This window comes from Hibiscus syriacus, unplaced genomic scaffold (assembly GCF_006381635.1).
Source record: "Hibiscus syriacus cultivar Baekdansim isolate YM2019G1 unplaced genomic scaffold, ASM638163v2 tig00111027_pilon, whole genome shotgun sequence".
Classification (NCBI taxonomy): domain Eukaryota; kingdom Viridiplantae; phylum Streptophyta; class Magnoliopsida; order Malvales; family Malvaceae; genus Hibiscus; species Hibiscus syriacus.
The window spans coordinates 4,660,323-4,677,362 of NW_024062960.1; the positions used below are offsets into that span (position 1 = coordinate 4,660,323).

The 17,040-nt window shown below is 37.9% G+C and overlaps 5 protein-coding genes across 5 annotated transcripts; 3 read left to right on the plus strand and 2 right to left on the minus strand.

Moving 5' to 3' along the window:
- The first annotated feature begins 391 nt into the window (after window positions 1-391).
- Window positions 392-17,031, plus strand: LOC120150837 (probable E3 ubiquitin-protein ligase RHC2A). Its single transcript, XM_039163454.1, has 3 exons — window positions 392-396; window positions 7,775-7,780; window positions 15,520-17,031. The coding sequence occupies exon 3, from the start codon at window positions 15,525-15,527 to the stop codon at window positions 16,611-16,613; it is 1,089 nt and encodes a 362-aa protein (XP_039019385.1). The 5' UTR covers window positions 392-396; window positions 7,775-7,780; window positions 15,520-15,524; the 3' UTR covers window positions 16,614-17,031.
- Window positions 3,047-3,744, plus strand: LOC120150841 (light-harvesting complex-like protein OHP1, chloroplastic). Its single transcript, XM_039163457.1, has 3 exons — window positions 3,047-3,271; window positions 3,392-3,514; window positions 3,590-3,744. Exons 1-3 carry the CDS (start codon window positions 3,062-3,064, stop codon window positions 3,656-3,658), a joined length of 402 nt encoding a protein of 133 aa, XP_039019388.1. The 5' UTR covers window positions 3,047-3,061; the 3' UTR covers window positions 3,659-3,744.
- On the minus strand, window positions 3,992-7,088 carry LOC120150836. Its single transcript, XM_039163453.1, has 12 exons — window positions 6,772-7,088; window positions 6,520-6,652; window positions 6,360-6,433; window positions 6,229-6,275; window positions 5,983-6,133; window positions 5,845-5,889; window positions 5,561-5,765; window positions 5,412-5,473; window positions 5,195-5,295; window positions 4,631-4,685; window positions 4,508-4,549; window positions 3,992-4,291 (listed from the first exon to the last, which is right to left on the minus strand). The coding sequence occupies exons 1-12, from the start codon at window positions 6,965-6,967 to the stop codon at window positions 4,113-4,115; spliced, it is 1,290 nt and encodes a 429-aa protein (XP_039019384.1). The 5' UTR covers window positions 6,968-7,088; the 3' UTR covers window positions 3,992-4,112.
- LOC120150838 (thaumatin-like protein) lies at window positions 11,033-12,227 on the plus strand. The gene is made up of 2 exons (XM_039163455.1): window positions 11,033-11,258; window positions 11,344-12,227. The coding sequence occupies exons 1-2, from the start codon at window positions 11,039-11,041 to the stop codon at window positions 12,015-12,017; spliced, it is 894 nt and encodes a 297-aa protein (XP_039019386.1). The 5' UTR covers window positions 11,033-11,038; the 3' UTR covers window positions 12,018-12,227.
- Window positions 12,411-13,670, minus strand: LOC120150839. Its single transcript, XM_039163456.1, has 3 exons — window positions 13,532-13,670; window positions 13,329-13,431; window positions 12,411-13,118 (listed from the first exon to the last, which is right to left on the minus strand). Exon 3 carries the CDS (start codon window positions 13,058-13,060, stop codon window positions 12,617-12,619), a length of 444 nt encoding a protein of 147 aa, XP_039019387.1. The 5' UTR covers window positions 13,061-13,118; window positions 13,329-13,431; window positions 13,532-13,670; the 3' UTR covers window positions 12,411-12,616.
- Window positions 17,032-17,040: the final 9 nt, after the last annotated feature.

Sequence of the window (17,040 nt, forward strand, 5' to 3'; positions counted from 1 at the left end):
ATGGCCTCAGTTCAAGGGGAGGACACACAAGCGGGAACTTATTTGACCTCAATATTAGATTATCGGAGGAACCATCATCTCCACCAGAAGAACCTCTTCGGGAGCCAGGTGCAGATGGTACTGAAACGGGATTATTCGTTGAACCTGACTCACCACAATTTAACGTACATTCTGATGATGACGAGGATGACGTTCCGATAAATACAACACCAGCCGAACTTCCTGCACATATGTATGAGGCTGATTATGATGCAATGTATGAGCCCGAATTTTTGGATCTTCCTGATGTTGGCAACTATGGACTTTAATCAACAGTTAATGATGGTGATTTACATATTGGAATGAAGTTCGCATCGAAGGAGGAAGCAATGATGGCAATAAAGAGTTACAATATTCGTAACTCAGTTCAGTCTCGAGTTGACCAATCTAACACAGAGAAATATGTCTGCTACTGCGTCCAACATGACAACGGATGTCAATGGATGGTTCGTGTATCAAAGAGGAAGATGAAGAACAACTTATGGGAACTAACCAGATACAACGGTCCTCATACGTGTTGTCCAAGAGGTATAAACCAGGATCATCCCAACTTGGACTCCAACATTATTTGCCAAGCAATCATGCCCATTGTGAAGCAAAGCTCTCATATAGTTGTTGCAGTGTTGATTTCTGCTATACAGTCACAATATGGGTAAACCGTCTCATATAAAAAAGCTTGGTTGGAAAAACAGAATGCCATTTGCAAACTTCATGGCGAATGGGATTCATCTTACAACGAGTTGCCCAGTTGGTTTCATGTTGTGCAAAGACTCAATCCCGGGAAAATTGTTGAGTTCGAAACTCAACATCATTACGTGAATGATCGAGTGGTTCGTGATCGCTGCCAATTCTACCTTGTCTTTTGGACTTACCCTCAGTGTATTAATGCAGTCAAGTACTGTAAACCAGTTGTCCAAATTGATGGTACTTTCTTGTATGGAAAATACAAGCAAGTTTTATTATTGGTTGTGGTCCAAGATGGAAACCACAATATTCTTCCCGCTACGTTTGCCCTCGTTCAAGGAGAAGACACTGAGTCTTGGGCTTTTTTCCTTAAAAATTTACGTTTACATGTTGTCACCAGGGAACGAGTATGCATTATTTCAGACCGAGGAGCCGAGATAAAAGCAACAATGGACTCTTTGGGTACAATGTATAGACCTCCACATGTTCAACATCGTTATTGTGTCCGTCATATTGCTGCAAACTATTACGGAAAATACAAGAAGAACGATAAACGTCAATTAGTCGTGCGGATGTGTATGTTACTTTTCCCCAATTTTTCTATCATTTTCGTATTACTTATTTATACTTCATATTAACTATTACATATTCCTAATGGCTTAGGTTACGAACTCTTACCTCAAAGGTTTGAGTCGATGCTACAAGAGTTGTTTGGCAAAAATAAGAAGGGGTGCTAGTACATTATGGACATCAGCAAAGAAATGTGGACAAAGGCGTATGACGGGGGGTATCGCTATGGTCATATGACAACAAACTTGACTGAAGCAATAAATTCAACCTTAAAGGGGGCATGTCATTTACCAGTCACGGCATTGGTCAAAACGACTTATTTTCGTTTGGGTCAACTCTTTGCAAAGCTCGGTGGACAAGCTCTTACTTGGATGCAAAACGACCATATTTACCACCCAAGACTAGTAGCTGATTTACAGAAAAAAGTGGTTGCATCAAATGGGATGTTGGTTACAAATTTTTCTCGCACCCGTGAATTGTTTCGTGTAACCGAAATGCCACGTCCGCTGCAAAGGATTAAAGCTAACTCTTTCAAAGTTAATTTGCATGAGAGGTGGTGCGATTGTGGTTTCTTTCAAGCACTCAAATATTCATGCTCTCATGTCATTGCAGCTTGCTCACATTCGCATTTGGACTACAAAAATTATGTTGATCCCGTATACCAACTTTCACAAGTATTTAAGGTATATGAATTTGAGTTTCCACCCATAGGAAACGAAAGAGACCTAGATGAGATTCAAACTTGGCTTACAATTGTACCAAATCTATTTCTATTGAGGGACTCAGGTCGTCCAAAATCTACTAGAATACATTGTGATATGGATATTCGGGAGAAGTCAACAGAACAAAAACGATGTGGGCATTGTAGAAACATCGGACACAATAGAAAAAAATGTTCAGCTCTATTATCATCACATAATCGTTAACCCTTATGTAACCTAGTATTCTATTTAAATGAATGTTTTTGTTTTTAATATTTAAATGTAATTACATTTTCTATAATTTCTCAATGTATAATAATAATAACAGATTAAATGTATAATTATACTAATTTTATTAACTTATGTATCAATATTTTTGTTAAATAATAATAACAGATGACTAGATTGATAATATTTAAATAATTAAGTGATCAAAATAATAGATCGATAATCAAAATAAAAAATAATAATATAACCATACGTGTAATATAATAATTTTATACATTTTTCATATAACTACAATAAAATAAAAACTAGTTTTCATCTGTTGTTCTATCCGATTAATGTGGATAATACACTCCACCTTTAACACACATTAAAAAAATACATTCGATAATTATTAAATTATAACTGAAACAATTTACATAATATATTATTAATTTATAATAACAATAAAAATAAAATTTTTATTATTAAAAAAAATATCGCGTGACAAGTGAATCAATAAAATAAAGGTAAAGTGCGTCTTAGGGGATGCGCTTTTCACACGTGACATCTAACTCAGCGTAAAACCAGGTAAAGCGCGTCCCCGAAAATGTGCCTTTCGCCACCTCAACCGATAGGGTATCACTTTAAAAAATATAAAATAAATGGTACTAAGAAGAGAGATATTCGATTAAAAAATGTCAGTTTTATCAAATCGCCTACTTCTTATGCTCTGTAGCATTCCACGAATAATTTGTTCGAACCGCAATGAGTTGTCAGCTCCAGAACCGTTAGTAAAACATAGCCCGACAACCACAACCACAAGCTCTACTCCTGGGGGACCCACCGGCTTCAAAGCTTTGATGCAGATAAGAGCACAGATAAACCACACGATAGCTTTTGGATTTGGCTGCAGACTGAAACCAATGGCTGCTTCTTCACTCATTTCCTCATCGTTTCTTGTTCCCACTAAACCCTTAACAATTCAACGCCAGAATCGGCAGCAACATAACACCACAAGCTTCAGGAACCGAGCACCCTTCAAGGTCCTAGCTGCCAAGCTTCCCGCTGGGGTACTTTCTTGGTTTCTGTTCTCTTTTATGGGTTCTGATTCATCTTATATTCCATATATTTCTGGTTTTTTTTCTCTTTTTCTCATAAAAACTTTGTTTCCCTTAAAAATAATGATTCAGGTTGAAGTGCCAAAAGTGGAGCCAAAATTCCAAGCACCATTTCTGGGGTTTACTAGGGTAGCTGAAATATGGAATTCCAGGGCCTGTATGATTGGCATAATTGGTGTTTTCATTGTAGAACTGGTATGCTTTCTACCTTTCCTTTTTATTTTTTGTATCGGCCATTGGCATTATGGTGTTGGTGTTTGGTTTTTGCAGATACTAAACAAGGGAATACTTCAGACGATTGGGGTAGATGTTGGCAAAGGTCTTGATATTCCTCTGTAGAGAGTCAATCCATGGAGACAAGAACACATTACGTACCCCAAATATATAAACTTTGAACACTTTACATATGAAATATTTCTTCTTCACCTGTGATCAAACTGCAAATTCTCAGTTTTTACTGTACAATCTAATTTTTTAAATCACGAGTTTTTATAGTATATACCCTAGAAGATAGGGTCATATCTCATTAAATTTGGATATAATAGTTTACAGATGCTTCTCTTCTATTGCACACCAGCATCATCATCTGACTATCTGCTGATGTGAATTATTGCCAAGGATATTCTAACATAACTAATCTAAGTACATTCCTAGCCCTGGATGTGATGGAGGTCATATAATTGATGGAGGTCATATAATTGTTACAGAGGCTCCAAAGTTTAGCACATTTATTCGTCAATGCATATAAACAAAAGCATAGATGATTGCCACATTCAAACGAATTGAAGATGATCTACAGCACTCGGATAATTCGAGCATCTATAACTGGCACCCTACTTGAAGGCTCTGAGATGTCTAATGCATCAGCTAGTGACATTCGACGATTACTCCATACAGCTTCTGCCCATGTCTTCATTTTCTCACCTTCAGTCTTCCTGTTCTGTTGAACACAAAGTACTTCTGCATACCCACCTGAACAAAGCACAACCAGCCGACCTGGTTACTGCAGGGCACTATGCATGAACATAATTTTTTTTTGTTGGCATTGCACAATACTCGATTAATATGATATGCTGCAGCTGTGTTTGTATTAAATGCTAGCCGTGTCACGCCAATTTTTAGGGTATATAATTCTCAGATTATTAATTCCCCACCCGGAACAGAAAGATGTGAAACAATAGACCATACCTCTTGCAAGAGCTAAAATATCCCCTCTGTCCAGTTTTGTCTCTGCGCCAAAGAAATGAAAAGGGGAAACAGTTATTCATTTGCTTAAACACCAGGAAACAGAAATATTCTAATATTCCAAACCTTTAGACTCCAATGGCGGAGCTTTCAGAAACTCGATTGCCCGTCTGTAAAGTCCCTGCCAACCACAAATTATTGAATCAATACCCGACTTAAGCTCTGAAATAGATTCGAACAATGGGCTACAAATAACTCGGGGAAAGGAATCACCATCATAATTGTCTCAACCCAAATTTTAATCCTAAGCAATATAGATCAGCCATAAAGACATTCCTCTACTAATCTATAGCCATCTAGGATCCTAAGATGCAAGACAGTATACATGCAAACTCCAATACTCAAATATAACGAGGCAGTTCATTTAAAAGAGGTCAATAATTTTCAGTAACTGGGATTGGTTGTACCACACGTACAGATATTCCTCTTTTAAATTCAAACCTCTATAATCAGAAACTTCAAAATAAATAAATAAATAAACCTCTCTAATAAGAAGCCATTCTATTTTTTCTCCTTTTATCACTGGCAAAAACAGTATCCTATAACTGACAAAACCATGCAAAACTTCAAAACCAGATAAATAAATATAGACTAATGCCTTAATTAAATACAGAAGGTGGAAGTTCTGACCTCTTGAATCAAAAGAGAGCTTGAACGCTCTTGTGTTGCTTTGTTCCGAAACATGAGAGCTATGCAGGTCAAGACAACACCAACCTTTGGATGATTAGAGCCTGAAAGAAATCAAAAAAATCAGAGGGCAAATTATGATGCAATTAACAAGCAGAACCATTCAAAAGCCTACAACATTTTATTTTTTGTAGATAAATACAAATCCAAATTTACACACCAAAGTACTCTTCTGTTTTAGTTAGTGCCTTTGTCAATATCTCCTCTGCAGCACCAAAATTCCTGAATTACAGGTTGCAGACATTGATGAGAAAGATGAGTTGGAAAAGATCAGGAAACAAAGACATGAACAAATAACCATAAAATCACCCCATGTGTGACTCGAGTTGCCCCAAGGCAAAGGTTGCAGCAAGCAAAACTTCATCTGGAGCCATATTACAAACTGCCAAGGTGTTCATGTCACTAAAATCGTCACTTTTGGGCACTCCTTCAATTACGTTTTGGTATAATTCTTTGGCCTGAGAAAACTTTTGTGTAGCATGTAGAAATTCTCCATATGATAAAGCAGCAGTGTCTGAATTGTCCAACAGCAAATATTATACACAAGTCTCTTTTACGGTGAATTAGCAACTGATAAAATGAAAGATCCTCACCATTCCAAGTTCCATTATATTGGACTCCATGGAAAAATGTTTCAGCTGCAGTTCAGATGCAGCTCACATTAAGTAATTACACAAATCAATAAGACAACAAAACAATGGACCAAAACTTGGGCGACACCTTTACTTTACCTGACTCAAGGTTACCAGCGACAAGCTCAACTAGCCCCTTCACTGCTTTAGCACGAGCAATCAAAGATTCTTCGTTTCCACCATTACTTTTTAAATCTTCTTTATGCAAAAACTCTAAGCATTTATCTGCGAGAACTGATGAAGTATCATCCTATATAAAGGAGAACCATCCCCAAATAAATCGGAATCATATATGCCACATGTCATTCGATTAAGCTAAAAATAGTAATGGAAGGATTCACATACCTGGGCCAACTGTAAATAGAGACCAACAAGAGCTTCTGTTGCAGCAACTATAGCAAATACCAGATTAGTGAATAACCTTTTAAGCAGTGGAATTTTAAACAGAAATGGAAAATGAAACAGTAAAACTTTACCTTTAACGCCCAAGGAGGAATGGGTTAATTCCTGAATTCTATGCAACTTTCCGATAGCTTCTTCAATACTTCCTCTAAAAGTAAAATTAACCATCATCAGTTCCTAATCTAAAAATAGAAAACGGGACAGAAAAAAAAAAAGAAAACAAGGAAGAATCACCTTTCATATAATAAATTAGACATTGCAAGTAACACCGTTCCAACAGAGTTTTGAGTGTATTGACCTTCACTTTCACTTGACTGAATTGAAAGACACTGCTCCAATATCAACATGCCTTGAGCAAATGATTCATCTACCAAAATCATCCACTTAGGAAAATCAAATTTGCACGAAGAACAGTAAAAAAAGTAGAAACTTAATTGTCATCAGTCCAGAACTTGGAACATTAGCTAAATGGGTGAAAGTATAAACCTGATTTCTGGGACCTGGCATGTGAGAGAGCGTAATTGATCATCTGAACAGCGACTGGATTGGAACCGGGACCTTTGATTCCATCGTGGAGGAGTCTCAACGGCTGCGATGAAGTTCTGCAGGGGATTGCAGCCCGTCGGGAAGTTCGAGAGAGGGAAATGACCGATCTTGATAGCTTAACTGCAGCGTGAATCATCTGTGCTGCTTATCGTATATTGGTTGCCAAAACCCTAATTTTGACGATCAGAAGGGTTTTAGTTTATCCTGGGGAGTTGGGAGTAGAAAGTGAAAACCATACGAAAATAAAAATGGAACCTTCTTCTCCTTCACGCAAGTAACATATCATAGGTGTAACATTCGAATCTGATTTTATTGTATGAGATTTATTTTTTTTTTGGAAAAAAAAATTTGGGTCGAATGAAATTTTTAGATGATAAAGTTAAGTGGAATTTAGATTTAAGACAAAACAAAAATTAATTTCATACAATAATAAAATTATTTATTATATATTTATAAATAATTGTAATAATATCATTCTTTATATGTTTTTTAATTAGATTTTTATTCTATCAAATAAAAATGAAATTATATATATATATATATTGTATCAAGATTTTATACCGAAAATTGAATTAATGAAACCTCTATAAATTTAAATTAGATTAAGTGACAAATAGAAGATATAAAATTACGAGTAAGTTGAAATAAAAAAAATATTCGACTTGACTTGACTTACAATAATCTTTAATTGAATCTCTTACATGTTATGTATAATTATAATTTTAATCTCTCTATAAAGTTAAAATTTAATAATTAATTTTTCTCCTCGTATATTAACCAACAAAAGTAATTAAAAAATTCATCAAGTTTGTAAGATGTGTGTATTGTTAATTAATTAAAAAAATTCGATAAATTAATTAACCCAACTTGTCTGGTGGCTCGGCTTTTGGCTGCGAAGTATTTCCCCACGAGTCACATTCTAGAAGCTTCTCTTGGCGATCAGCCTTCTTTTGCTTGGCGACGTTTGTTTACTTGCCATTCAAGAATTACGATCCGGTTTTTATTGGCGGGTGGGTATTAATAATACGGTTCCTTTGCACCGTGTTAACTGGGGTGGTCTTCATCGAGTTAATCTTCAATCTTAATATGTTGATGGTACTTCTCAGCTGATACTCTGGGGGTATTTTATGGTGTCGGATGTGCCCCACTGAAATGTTCCTTTGATTCAGCAAGTTTTTGTTGATGATGATGCTCAAGCGATTTTACAGTGTCCTATCTCTCCAGTTCATTCTGATGCGCTTTTATGGAGCCCTCATTCATCCGGTGCCTATTCCGTCCGTCCTGGCTATAAATGTGTAGTCCGCCAGCAATCGACAGACGTTCAAGTTTTCAGGTTATGGCTTTTCGCCTTTACCTATCCTGTTTACCCATGCTCCCTCAGGTCCGTATGTTTGGCTGGAGGGCTGCTCATAAGGTCCTTCCTGTTGGTTGTCATCTTGCTTATGTTCGGCGGAGGAGACTGTTTCTCATGCACTGCGTGATTTCCCATCTGTCTCTCCAATCTTAGCGGAGGCTGGTTATTTGTTTGCATTTGATCCCATGGTTTTCTCGCCTTTCGGTGATTGGCAGGATTTTAAAAAACAGCCGTGTTATATCGCGGTATCAGTGGGCCCATTATTAATATTGGTCGAAATTACGGTGTGAAATAGAATCACACCCATAATAGCCGATAACAGCCGTAATTTAACGAATAATGATCGATCGTGGTTATAACAAACTGTTTTTTTTATTAATCCCCGTTACAACATCAAATATCACCAACAATACAGTTACTTCAAAAAAAAATAATGACAATTCATATATAAAGATTCAAAGAATGGGAGGAAAGACATTCTTACTAACTATTGCAGACGAGGATCTATATCTAACTCTTGAAGAGTTGCAGTGGTTGTACCTTAAAGAGATCTTTGTAGAGGTAACTCATTGGTCAGAAATTTTGAGTCAGATGCAAAGATCAACATGACTAGAGTTCTCTGAGTTGCGTTACAGTGCTGTAATGATGTTACATTGAAGAATCTTGCAGAGCTATGGTGAAGTTTTGAGGCGTATGGCGAAAACTTGAACTAAAGTGAGTGTAAAAAAATTTATATTCTGGTCTTGAACTCACTAAGGGGAAAGATCAATGAGGTGGTCGAGCCTTGGTAGGGAATATTAGTTTCGAAGTTGGAGTAACACAGTTGGGATTCTCGGATAATTCATTTAATCCTCTGGACGGGTTACCAGGACTGTGGTTTATGATTCAGATCTGAAGCCTTCTAAAAATTCCTCTGAGGAGAACCCTCTATCAAAGTTATCAGAAAAGAAGCACAGTCTATGACCGATGGGCAATCTCCAAGTTAAATTAAATGCAAATAGGGATTGGATTGGTCCAAGTGTGTATAAAGTAAAACAACATAATTATGATTAAAAAAAGTGATTTTCAATCAAAGTAAGTGTTACAAAATACTCAAAATCATTAAAATTGGTTTTCTATAATTATAATTATTATATTTTATAATAAGTTATGATAATTTAAAAAAAAAATTACGTCCGCGATATCCGTGATGATCGTAATAGCATCCGTTATGTCCGCGATAAACGCATCGCTACCGCTATTTGAATCCTTGGTGGGAGCAGTTGATGAATACGTTATCGGTTCCTCGTTTTATTGCTCCTTTGGTTTTACTTCGGAAAATTTGGCATTGCAGGAATCTTTTCTTCCATGGAGGTCAATTGCTACCCAGTTGGCAACTGATTGCTTTAGGTGCTACACTCCAATCGGCGTACTTCACCGCTGTAGCTTCTTCGGCATCTTTTGCTACTACTGTCTCCTCTGGTTTGCATCCTCGTCGATGGATGAAACCTCCATTAGGTACCATCAAAATAAATGTTGATGACGCATGTCCTCGTCCTCCTGCTTCCTCGGCTATTTCTTCTTCGTGACAGCTCAGGTGCGGTGGTTGCAGGTCGTGCTCTCCCTGTTGCAGATTATCCTACTGCTGGTATCATTGAAGCTCAGGCCATTTACCATGGCGTCCGTTTGGCGGTGGAGATGGGGCTTTCGGCTGCTGTCGTTGAGAGTGATTCGTTGAACGTGGTCTAACAGCTTGCGAATCCAGCCACTGATCGTTCTGTCATCCGGTTCCATGACAACTCTTCGATTCTCACCCTCATATATCAGTCCGGTTCGTTCGACGAGAGGCAAATGGAGCAGCTGACGCACTTACTATGTTTCCATTTCACCCGTGCCTTTAGTTCTTTAGTCTGTAAGTCCAGATTGTAATGGTGCAATTGTTACTTCTGATGCTATGTTTAATTAAAGAAATACCGTTTATTTAAAAAAAAAAAACTCTGATCAAATACTACTTTATAATCACCATATACTACCACATACTATACTAAGAAAACGCATCAATTCTATAACTCAAATCATTCCCCTCCCCTCGTCAAAACTTATGAACCAAGACCCAAATCAATTTCGAAGAATGATGAACTTGGGTGTCTAATATATCTAAATCTAGGTCTTCATATTGGGATGGATTCTCGTCGGAAGATAAGAAGGATTAGGGTAGAAGATGATTAAGAAATTTAAAGAAACGAAAGGAACCAGGCTCTCGTTGGCATTAGCTGTGGTTATCAACTCACATGAGTTGATGATCTTGATAAATATTTGAGGTTCCTCTATTACATAATCGAGTTAGACGGTTTACCAATCAATATTTGATCTTAGTTCAATAGTATTTGATTCTAACTATCCATCTATCCATGCATATCCATCTAGAAAAATTCCAAATCCAGAAAATGCCTGTTTTACCTATCCTATAAAGCCATAGAAGTGATACCTTTCCTGTTTATCTCAATCAAGCTTTAATTGCAATAAAAAAAACCTTAAACCACACGATTAAGAAAGCAACAAACATAATCATATCACATCTCCTGAATTCCCTTGCACTTTTCTCTTTAATTGTTGTTCTAAACTTATAATACTATTTCAGGGTATTTTAATTGCAATTTGCAAGCCTTCTTTTTTAGCACTGTCTGGGAATCGGAATACTCTCAAGACTCGACTTTTGTTGTTTTAGTTTCAGCTCACATGGTATGATATTCCTAGTAGACAATTTTATGCATGTTGAGGCTACCACTGCTAAAGCTCTGATCCTAAAGAAGTAGATTTATATATATATTTTTGGAAGGTAAAAAGAAAGCCCTGATTTGAAGCAATGGATATATGCCAATTTATCATCAAAGTGGAAAAAGAGAGTTGAAAAAGAAAGCAAAAGGACACCTGGGGATGCAGCTGCAGAGATTTCCTTTTCCCTTAGCCATTCAAGTTAAAAGCCGGTCGTTGTCCATTGCTATCGTTGTCAAATTCGAAAACTTGACAATGGCAGCTTCATCAATCTTCTTTTTGCTCTTCCTATATCTGTTAGCATTTTCCTCCATTGCAGGTACATGGGACATTGTTATTGGCTTGTTCTTGCATGATAGCTATACGTTTTATGTTAAGGATTTTCTTTTGGGTGTCCATTGCAGATGGGGAGCAAGTCATACTAGTGAACAACTGCAGGGAAAGCATTTGGCCTGGGATACTTGGCGGTGCAGGTCGGTCCAGTCCTAAAAATGGCGGCTTCCATCTTGGTAGCGGTGAAGAAGTAGTTTTAGACGTTCCACAGAAGTGGTCAGGGAGGATATGGGGCAGGCAAGGTTGTCATTTCGACAGTAATGGAAAGGGTTCTTGTGATACCGGTGACTGCTCTGGAAGGCTTCAGTGCCAAGGAACGGGCGGTGTACCGCCTGCAACCGTGATAGAAATGACTCTCGGCTCATCTTCTTCACCTTTGCATTTCTACGATGTTAGTTTGGTTGATGGCTTTAATTTGCCGGTTTCAATGAAACCGGTCGGGGGAGGAATCGGATGCGGAGTTGCATCGTGCGAAGTTGATTTGAACGTTTGCTGCCCCTCAGCATTGGAAGTGAAGAAAGGTGCCACGGTAATAGGATGCAAGAGTGCTTGCCTGGCCATGCAATCAGCTAAATATTGCTGCACCGGGGAGTATGCAAATCCGAAGACCTGCAAGCCGACGCTCTTTGCACACCTCTTCAAGGCTATCTGCCCAAAGGCTTATAGCTATGCTTTTGATGACACTAGCAGCCTAAATAAATGCAGAGCGTCACGTTATGTTATCACTTTCTGCCCTCCTAAATGAGCAATGACAAAGAAGTAACAAGCTCGACGCCGTTGCAGTGTTAGGAAGTCGACGCCACCGCAAATAGATTGCTTTTTATGATTTCTACCGATAGTTATTAGTTCAAAAGCAGATGGATCAGTTAATGTCTTCCCTTCATCTTAGGAGTACGAAGATCTGTCAATAATGAAATGGATGGAAATATTAATTCTCCCTATGTTTTAAAATGTATCTTGCTCAATTAATAGATTTAACAATGATGCATGTTAAGTTCTGCTTCTGATACAAGTATAATTTTGGTTAACAATGGCTCGGTTGTTGTCACAACTTAAGTTATCCAAACTCGTGTCGGCTGGATATATGTGCAACATGGTATAATTTTCCAGTTAAGCCAATGGACAAGATATGAATGTATACCCAGTGAAAATCATATATTAAATTAAAAATATGTAACAGTGATCAACAGGACAAACAACTCTGAAAAACATGCCAAAATAAACAAATCTAGTGCTAATTTTATCAGGATGTGCCTAGGGCTTTATGTGAAGATTTCCCAACATCAGCTTCAGTTGACTTGTTCTACTGGCAGTCTGGCACCTAAACAATTGAGACCATCAGTTTCAAGGGCTTGGTCCTAATAATAGAGGAGCATCCTGCTTTTTCACACTGGAGTTTGAATCGCTGGTTCGAGCCCAACCTCGGGGAGGAGGCTCAAAATGCTGGCTGGCAACATCAGGAGGAGGCTCATCTTCACCAGGAAGTGCTAAAAGTTCATTGTCTCTAAGGGAAGAAATCTCCTTATAATACATGCTCCAAAGGGAGTCCACAAGCTGCTTCTCCTCCCTGGCAGCACCTAGGTCTTCAGGAGACATCAAACTGATAGCTTTAACTCGTTCTTCAAGAATTTGCTTCAGCTTCTCGTTGTCTTCGCCTAGACCACCATTGTTCCCACCAGTCTTGTCCTGAACAAGCTCAAGGAAACAACGAAGAGCAGCTTCTCTTACTTCTGCATCCTCACTAGAGGCAAGATGCATCATTATGCGGGGAAACCCCAGCTCGCTCATAACATTGCAATCTGATGGATTTTCATGCAGTAGGTATTGAATCAAGTTCAAGGCTTTCCTGGAAGAAAAAAGGCAATTAAATTAGAAAACCAGTAGGGATACAAGCGATAAAATAATAAACACGGGAACATTGAACTGTAGGTAACTATTTAATATTTAGAAATCATTTTATTTTCACATTGGAGACATCTTCAAATGCAACCAAAATACCTATTATCGACAGAATTATAATGCAGGATTGAACTGCAAAGACTGATCTGAAGTTTACCTTTGAAATCTTACATTCTCAGTTCCCAAAGCATCTCTCAAGGCAGCATAACCGTTTGCAAGTCGAAATACTGCAATACCAGGTTTGTTGTGGCGAATCAAGGCTGAAATCCAATGAAAAAAGATGTCACATCAAAATACTTTAAATTTTCTGTACCAGCATGTTCACTGATTAAGAAGTATACTACAGAAAATTGTACCCACAAGATATTGCATAAAGTGCTTTGGCTGGACAGTTACATCAGGGTCAGATGACAAATTGGAAATGAGAGGCTCTAAGCCATTTGCTTCCATAACAACTGTTGACTCCGGGGATTATTCTGTACAATAGTGGATACAACTTCTGCAGCTTTTGCTCGAATGTTGGTATGTGAATTCTTCAAATAACCGAGAGGAACCAAACCACCAATTTTGAGTGCAAATCTGCCTCAAGCGCACACAGACCGTATAAGTATATATAGTTTTGGATCAATTGAAAAGATTAAAAGTGCAAGACTGATTTGAGCAGAAACAGTATCGGGACCAGAAACGAAAAGGCTATATGAAGCAACAAGTTCCCTAAAATGGAAATATTGATTCCAACATTGGTAGCATCCACAGGAATTACTTATCCCATGAAACATAAATAGTATTCTCATTGCATACAATCAAACCCTAAGCAGCCAAAAACTATAACACTGAAGATATATAACATCAAAAATGACAGAGAAACCTTACCATTGGCCATGTCAATAGATTCAACATGTTCTTGCAACTCATCCAACATATCTGCCACCCTCAAATCAGATTGCATAAAAAGCTACTCATAAACCCCAGAAGAAAAAAGCCGTAATTCCTTGAGCTTCCAATACTTGCTCTGGAGTGTGCATAACCAAAGTTACATCTTTCATCCGCTGAATCACATCAACGGTCTGCCATTGCATTGCTTCCATAAACCATCTTCTGTCTTCCTCACTAGATAGCAAAAATAAACAAATAATAACCCACTAAATTATCAATTAACGATCAGAAATAAAGGGTCACTGAGAAAAAAATATGGGCTTACCTTAAATTATGATCAGGATGAGTTCCATCAGAGTTAGCAATGCTCCATTTCAGCAATCCATCCCAGTTGGGTAGCCATAGTTTCTTATGCTAACTAAACCGGTACCTTCGTCTCTTTTGAAGATAAATTAAAGAAGAGAATCCGATGAACTGAGATGAGTTTCCTTTAATTAGAGAATTTCAGCGAAAATTCTAGGCGACCTTTTCCTTTGAAACTAGAAAGTGGCGGAAAGCGCTACCGCGGCGGCGCCTACGAAATTTGTCGATGCCGACCAATTACAAGTTTAGTACTCCAACTATCACTTTTGTTCCGTTTTGATTATTCAATTATTTTTTATTTCAAAATCATATTAAATATTACGTTTTAATTTCACTTTTATCACTCAACGTTAAAAAATTAAAAAAAATGCTGACATTATATTTTTTTTAATTTTTTAATGATGATATGACATTATCTTATGGTAACACATTACCATCACTGTTAATTTTTTAACGATTGATGATCAAAATGAAACTAAAAAGTAACATTAAGTGTAATTTTTAAACAAAAAATACTTAGGTGATCGAAACAGAACAAAAATAATAATTAGGGTATTAAACGTGTAATTAAATTTTTTATTTCTTTTATAAATATTTTTTGTTAAAATAATTTCAACATAGTTATGGTTTTAATCTTTCTATTGAGTTAAAATTTAAAATTTTTAATTTAAAACAAATTGGTTCTTAAATTTTTATGTTAACTTTAAAACATTTGGGTCTAATTAATTATTCAATTTTAGAAGGGTCAAAAGTACAATTTTCCATTAAGAGAGGAATCATAAGGGACTAAATTGAATTATTGGTCAAAAGTACAATTTTCCATTCAACTAAAGGGCCATCGCGCTCTTCTCCTATGAGATCACTAACGTCGTTAACAATACAACTCAAGAAGCAATCGAACTCCGTTAAAGATGTAATTGAAAGCGTAACAACCACGCGCTTATACCGTTGAATTTTCCACGCATGACGCATCCTGTTTCCTTTTATCATATCTCTCTCTCCCTCTCTCCTCTTTCTCTCTCTCTCTCTCTCATTCTCGGGTTCTTTTAAATTTCTCTGATTTCTCAATTTCCACGTTTTAATTTCTTGATAATCTTTTTTGGGTTTAATTTCTATGGAATCGATTAGATCTCCCTATTGGTGCTACAGTTGCAACCGCTTCATCCGGATCCGGCTCCGATCTCCCCAAGATTCGCTCAACTGCCCCGACTGTGGTGGAGGATTCATAGAAGAAATCGAAACGCCCTCTCGATCTCCTATCCACCATCGTTTCCCTGCCGCCGCCATGTATTCCGACACGTCAAGCCCCAGCGCCACTCCTCAATTCCGCCGCACTCGTCGGAACGCTGGCGATCGCTCCCCTTTCAACCCTGTTGTTGTCCTACGTGGACCAACCTCCGAAGCTGATGGCATAGTTACCGAGAGAGGTAATAGAAATTTCGAGCTTTATTACGATGATGGGTCCGGGTCGGGTCTTCGTCCCTTGCCTGCTAGTATGTCGGAGTTTTTAATGGGGTCGGGTTTTGATCGGATTCTTGATCAGTTATCTCAATTAGAAGCCAACGGAGTTGGCCGTCTCGATCATCCGCCTGCCTCCAAAGCGGCAATTGAATCAATGCCGGTGATAAAAATCGTAGGAAGCCACGTGAGATCGGAATCTCATTGTGCAGTTTGTAAAGAGCCATTCGAGCTCCACTCCGAAGCCCGGGAGATGCCTTGTAAGCATATGTACCATTCAGATTGTATTTTACCTTGGCTTTCTATTCGGAACTCTTGCCCTGTTTGCCGCCATGAATTGCCAACAGAAAATAACGGAAATAACTTAGTGGAAAACGATGCTGTTAGAGATGAAGAAGCTGTGGGATTAACCATATGGAGGCTACCGGGAGGTGGGTTTGCTGTGGGGAGGTTTACTGGAGGGACTAGAGCAGCGGAGAGGGAGTTTCCCGTAGTGTTTACTGAGATGGATGGTGGGTTCAATAATGCGGGTGCTCCTAGAAGGATTTCATGGGCGCCTAGTGGGAGAAGGTCACATGAGAGTAGAGGATTAGGACGTGTTTTCCGGAATTTTGTTTCTTTTTTTGGAAGATTTAGGAGTTCATCACGTTCGGGCTCAGATTCTGGATTTACAAGGAGAAGTAGATCAAGTTCAGTGTTCGGGAGGTCGTCGAGAAGGGATAGCGAATGGGATTTTGAGGATTGAACGGTGGTTGAATGTATCATCTGTTCAATGTTATGTTAACCTTTCTTTCCCATTTAATCCGATACTATAGTATTGCAGTTTTCCTCATGGAAGGGGATGTTTGTAGATTGTATGATTTTACTCTGATGTAAATAACAACACTTTTGGTGAAGGAATGAAGCATTAGTCTCAAAAGAGAAAGAAGCTTTGATGAGTTGTGTGCACGAATGAGGCAGATGAAGGAGAAAGTTTTGTGGCTAGTAGGGTTGTTTAGTGGCTGCTGGGTTACTAACCTCGAATATAAATCGATCTTAGGCCTAAAAAAGTTCAATTAGTAAGTTTTGTCACCATAATTTATGCTTTTCTTTCTTACTTGTATTTATTATCAGAAATTTGTTGTTTATTTGCAGTTCTTAATTCAATTGAGTCGTATATGTTATTTTTGGGA

What these genes read in the sequence shown, in the direction of transcription:
- LOC120150839 (XM_039163456.1), bottom strand. Translation starts at nt 13,060, where the DNA reads ATGAGCGAGCTGGGGTTTCCCCGCATAATGATGCATCTTGCCTCTAGT.
- LOC120150836 (XM_039163453.1), bottom strand. Translation starts at nt 6,967, where the DNA reads ATGATTCACGCTGCAGTTAAGCTATCAAGATCGGTCATTTCCCTCTCT. An exon ending in GCTCTCTTTTGATTCAAGAG is followed by an intron (nt 4,686 to 5,194) that starts GTCAGAACTTCC and finishes TGTGGTTGGCAG; the next exon opens with GGACTTTACAGACGGGCAAT. An exon ending in TATTTTAGCTCTTGCAAGAG is followed by an intron (nt 4,292 to 4,507) that starts GTATGGTCTATT and finishes TGCTTTGTTCAG; the next exon opens with GTGGGTATGCAGAAGTACTT.
- LOC120150841 (XM_039163457.1), top strand. Translation starts at nt 3,062, where the DNA reads ATGCAGATAAGAGCACAGATAAACCACACGATAGCTTTTGGATTTGGC. An exon ending in CTGCCAAGCTTCCCGCTGGG is followed by an intron (nt 3,272 to 3,391) that starts GTACTTTCTTGG and finishes ATAATGATTCAG; the next exon opens with GTTGAAGTGCCAAAAGTGGA. An exon ending in GTGTTTTCATTGTAGAACTG is followed by an intron (nt 3,515 to 3,589) that starts GTATGCTTTCTA and finishes TGGTTTTTGCAG; the next exon opens with ATACTAAACAAGGGAATACT.
- LOC120150838 (XM_039163455.1), top strand. Translation starts at nt 11,039, where the DNA reads ATGCCAATTTATCATCAAAGTGGAAAAAGAGAGTTGAAAAAGAAAGCA. An exon ending in AGCATTTTCCTCCATTGCAG is followed by an intron (nt 11,259 to 11,343) that starts GTACATGGGACA and finishes TGTCCATTGCAG; the next exon opens with ATGGGGAGCAAGTCATACTA.
- LOC120150837 (XM_039163454.1), top strand. Translation starts at nt 15,525, where the DNA reads ATGGAATCGATTAGATCTCCCTATTGGTGCTACAGTTGCAACCGCTTC.